Source organism: Stegastes partitus, unplaced genomic scaffold, assembly GCF_000690725.1.
Source record: "Stegastes partitus isolate 25-593 unplaced genomic scaffold, Stegastes_partitus-1.0.2 Scaffold1090, whole genome shotgun sequence".
Lineage (NCBI taxonomy): Eukaryota > Metazoa > Chordata > Actinopteri > Pomacentridae > Stegastes > Stegastes partitus.
Genome location: NW_007578821.1, coordinates 178,949 through 183,815, shown reverse-complemented (window position 1 = coordinate 183,815; position 4,867 = coordinate 178,949). Strand labels below are relative to the sequence as shown.

General features: G+C 48.7%; 1 protein-coding gene across 2 annotated transcripts in view; it reads right to left on the bottom strand.

Moving 5' to 3' along the window:
• The window catches only part of nptx2a (neuronal pentraxin 2a), a 13,604-nt gene extending 11,576 nt beyond the window's left edge, over positions 1-2,028 (bottom strand). For both annotated transcript variants that reach the window (XM_008295949.1, XM_008295950.1), the window contains exon 1: positions 1,579-2,028. In XM_008295949.1, the coding sequence (XP_008294171.1) occupies positions 1,579-2,028 (450 nt within the window). The remainder of the gene's footprint in view (positions 1-1,578) is intronic.
• Between the last annotated feature and the right edge of the window lie 2,839 nt (positions 2,029-4,867).

The following is a 4,867-nucleotide window of genomic DNA, read 5'->3' as shown; positions in this document are numbered from 1 at the left end:
GATAGATAGATAGATAGATAGATAGATAGATAGATAGATAGATAGATAGATAGATAGATAGATAGATAGATAGATGGGGACAGACAGACAGACAGACATTTCACCTCGTTAATCCCAGACAGATATCAGGTACATAAGGACCTAGATTTGCAGCAGAACCTTGTTTCCGTGCTGCCGTCCTTTCAGCACCGTTGTTTCTGATGCAGTCGCATCAGGATGGAGACGAGTGACCCTGGGACTGGCGACCTGCCAAACGCTCACGGCTCAGCGGGTATTAAAGGTAGACACGTGACGTCACCCTGAGCCCACACCAGGCGTGATCACGGACGGTTTCTGAAAACACAGGAACACCTGTGCAGGCCTTTCCTTCAGGTGCCACATGTGCCTTCACATGGTCATTTCTACAGCTGTCGTCTTGCTGGACTTTAGAATTTGACTTGTTGTGACACATCCCAGTTGGATTGATGTGTGCTGGCACAACCTTCCCATCCGAGTGGCTCAGATGGGAAGGTTGTTTGGTAATCTGGCTGTGACGGTCCTGAATGCAGCTGTTAACATACACAGGAAGGCCTTGAGTGGTGAGAGGTCCTGCTCCTGGGAGCCATACCGTATCAGCAGCACTGCTCCTGCAATCATCATTATGTTAAGCAGATGCAGATCAATGGATATGTGATTAAAATGCAATATAATATGTATCCTCGCAGCTGCAGAATATCCTTGATCTGATCAGAGTATTAAAGCTTCCAATCAAGAGGAGAGTGAGGGGGGAGGGAGTCCAGAGATAGATGGATCGGCAATGCAGCACCGAGTGTATAAATAACCTTGAGTTTACAAAGAGTATTGTGATTGCTGATGATATCGGAGCTGTCAGATGGTGAATAATATGCTACTCTGTTGATGTGACATAAGAGGTAAAGCCAGGCTGCTGTGACCCTCCTGCTGCATGTACAGCAGTCGCTGTGACCTCAGCGTGAGCCGTGATCTCTGGAGTTAATGCACAGAGCTGCTCTCAGGGAAATCAACCACCAAGGCATTAAAGCATTTGATTCAGTTTAAACATTCAATGCTCTGATGCAGGTGAAATCTGGAGGAATGGATTTCATCAGCTGTGATGAATAATTAGTCACGTGACTACAAATAAAGCGTATGTGGAACACACACTCCAGCACTCATACATTATTCAGGGATGCATTGCAAATCCCTGCACCACATGCATGATTACACCTTTGACAAGATTTTTTGTTGCTCATTTCTTATTGATGACTCGTATGCAGGGTTTCACCATCACAGTGTTCTTTAAATGATTCAGACCTTATTGATGTGACATGCCTATTACGTGACCCTTTGATCTCCTGCTTCCCCTGAGAGATCTCCTGCAGCGCAGACTTATCAGAGCTCCATAGCAGAGCGCAGCACTGCCACCGCACTGGTGAAAGGGCAGGAAGCCGCTGCTGAGGTGTTTGGAGACGAACAGATACGATGCAGCTCTTATGCTGATGAACATGTTGGTCGGGGGGGGGGGGGGGGGGTTCTGTTGGCCAGCGTTTACGCATCAGCTGCGTGTTTGTGCCATCTTACCTCCAAGTTCTCCAGCCGACCCTTGAGGCTCTGCATGGTCTTGCCCAGCTGGTCTATGGTCTCTCCGGGGTCCCGGGGCAGGTCCCCCATCGTGTTCTTGCCGTACTCCTTCCGTCTGGAGCCGTGACCCCGAGGTTTGCCCTGCGACGACTCGTCGGCTGCCGCCTCGCAGCGCGCCAGCTTGGAGTTGAGCTCCTTGATGGTTCCCTGCTGGCTCACGATGGTCTCCTTCTGCTGCAGGATGGTCTCCCGGAGCTGGATGATCGTGTTCCGCAGCTCGTCCTCCACCGGGCTGCTGCTCTGGACGCGGTTCCCCGTCGGACCGTACCCGCAGCCGGGCTCTGCGCCCGGAGGAATGGCGTTGCACACAAAGCGGCTACCTGTAGCATCCTGACTCCGCACCGCGCGTCCACCGGCCAGAATCAAGAGTCCAACTATCAGCGCCAACATCCCGGACGGATGGACGCACACCGCTCAGGCTGGTGAAGAGGAAAAACGGGCGCAACGACTGAAAGTCTCGTAAAACAATGAACTTCTTTCAGCCACAACTCATTAATTCAAGTGGTTGCGGACATTTCTCTAGACTTCCAAAGTGGAATAAAAAAGATCAAACTTAGTTTATAGCGTAACCATGGCAAAATCAAATCAGAATCCGCTGAGAAAAACCACAAGCTGCTGGTACATCCACCAAACACATGGACGCTCCTCTTTACTGGGAAGCCTTCAGCAGGAGGATCAGAATCTGTAACTCCTTCACTGGGAGGAAGAACAAAGTTGTAGCCTGCTCTGGTTGCTGTCTTTGGGTAGAATCCACAGCAGGGTGCAGAGCAGTCAGTCCTGCTCTCCGCTTGGCTGGATTGTCAGTGAGTGGTGCTGAAAAGACAGCGACGCTGCTCAGCCGGATTATTATGGGGAGGTGCGCACTGGCGCTTCCGCTCATCATTTGTGCGCTCCGGTTATTCGGCTTCAGCCGACGTCATCACTGATCCCAGTGGGTCCAAGTCATGCTATGACTGTGTCTCTGACTTCTTACGATCTGTTTCAATGCGCTGAAGCTGAAAGATGTCGCAGAAAAGGGCGAGTTTTCTGCGAGGTTTTTCAGTTTTGTTGCCACACATGGCAGCAGCCTCTGAAGGACTTTACAGCCTCTTACGGATATAAGCGCCCTGCTAAGAATAAAAATGCACCAAATAACCAACAATTCAAGTATATTATATTCTAGGTGGGATGGACAACTTCAGAACCTACCTGGGTGTTGCATTGAGGAAATGTTTGACCTCCAGTGTCTCACTTTGTCTGAAGTAAATGTCTTTTTTTTCCAGGCTGGACTGGGTCTAAGGCCAAAATGCAAGAACGAGCAAATCTGGTTTAAACGGTAAGTTTGATGGTGTGATTTAAATTAAAGATGAATTTGCTGCCTTTTCCCATTTTCACACACTGATTCATGCATCTAAAAAAGGATTTTAATTTCCTACACATCATGCTTTGTGGCATTGGTGAAACCTGACAGCATTCGCCTCGTCTACGATTATAAAAATCTAATGAAATACCTCCTGGAGCCGTGCTGCAGTACACATCAGCATATTCAAAATAAAGCCTTCATTCAGGCTACTGGCATATTAAATTGAACTCGGATGTCGAAGGCCAAATGACACCAAATCGTAGAGAATAAAGTCATGGGTGGCTATTTAAGTTTCATGCCTTTTTCTAAATTGTGGAGCCTGCAGTGGCTGCACACTGTGGGAGTCTATCTGTGGGCCCAGGTTGCTCTAATTTAATTTCTTTTTCTTTGCTTTTTCACTTTTCTGTTTTGTGAAACAACCCTCGTCCACCTGGTCAATAAACAGCGTTCATGTTGTTTGGCTCAGAGGCTCGGTGCTGACGAGAGGAGGCAGTTCGGCTGTAATCATTTGATTTGAAATGAATACTTTGGTCATTCCTCATTATGAAGCCAGCGATGGTTTATTAGACCTCTCGTGTTTATTTGTGGCTGACTTTGTGCCTGTGTGGTGGAGTATCTGTGATCTGCGTCGACTCCTACTGAGAACACCCGGCTTTGTTGGAGACAGACTACACCACAGACATCAGACCCAGACATAAATCTCACCCCAGGATCTGATTTCTTATGGAAACATGTCAAACCTTTCTGATCTCAGAACCTTTGCAGGATGGGATCCCTTCTCAAAATAACCCAAAGAGAAGGAGCAACGTTTGTAAAAGGGCCGGGAATCCTTCTGCAGCCGGCGACGCAGCAGTGCTGTGCTGCTGCATGTACACCAGGTTTGAAGTTATCCTCCATATATTTAGAAATCTGCTGCTTGTCAGTGGCAGATGAAACCATTAGCCTCTTTCACAGCGACACACACGGAAGAATATCACAGCAGCGATTGTTTGTGGCTCCCTTCATGTTTTGTCAGACTAAGACGAGGGAGCAGGTGTCTGTCAGATACGTGGTGACAACTGTAGAATATGGAAAACTTCAAAGCCAGACGTCGGATCAGTTCTGATTACGAGTCGAGCTCAGCACAGCTGTTCTCAAGCACAGGGACGTCTTCTTCCAAAACTGTCTCATCAATCTTTATTTCCTTAAGACGTTCCCCTTAAAACCTGAAGCGGTGGGACGGTGACAGCTCATGCCGGATGCTCTCTTAGCGTGGTGTGCAGTATTACCGCGCTGCCCATCACAGCCGTCATCTCTTATCTGCTGCCGGGGCCTAAGAGCTAAATGTCAGCCGGCATTAATGCACACTCAGCGTACAATGGGGACACGGCACCGGGGCTGGCGGGGAGCGGCCGGTGAAGTCGCTGCCAAGCAAGGCAGCTTCTAATATGACAGCTCTCCTGGGAGAAGACAAGACAGACAATCACCATGGCAACTTTCTCTTCTCCTGGATTGGCCCCCGACTCCATCGCCCTCCGCACCCCACCTCCGCCTGGAAGGAGCCGGCGGAGGTGAAGTGGGAGCGCTGCAGACTGAGCAGAGATGACAACTTTCACTTCAAAGTTGATGGGATAAAGTTATTTCCTTTCATGTTGCAACTGGTGAGCGCCGGGGCGAAGTAACTTTACTTTTTTAAGCGCCTCAGCGAGGGTTAAGAAGTCAGCAGGGAATGAACTCTTATCCTAAGTTGAATTTCCCATCTAAATGAACACATGTCAGAACCGGGCTGCTCTGCTCGCCAGTTTGCACGAGCCAATAGGAAGTTTTGTTCACGCAAACACACACTGTCCAGAAAAAAGGAGCACTGTTGTGTGCAGTGATGCATAAATAAATACATGATGTTGAATC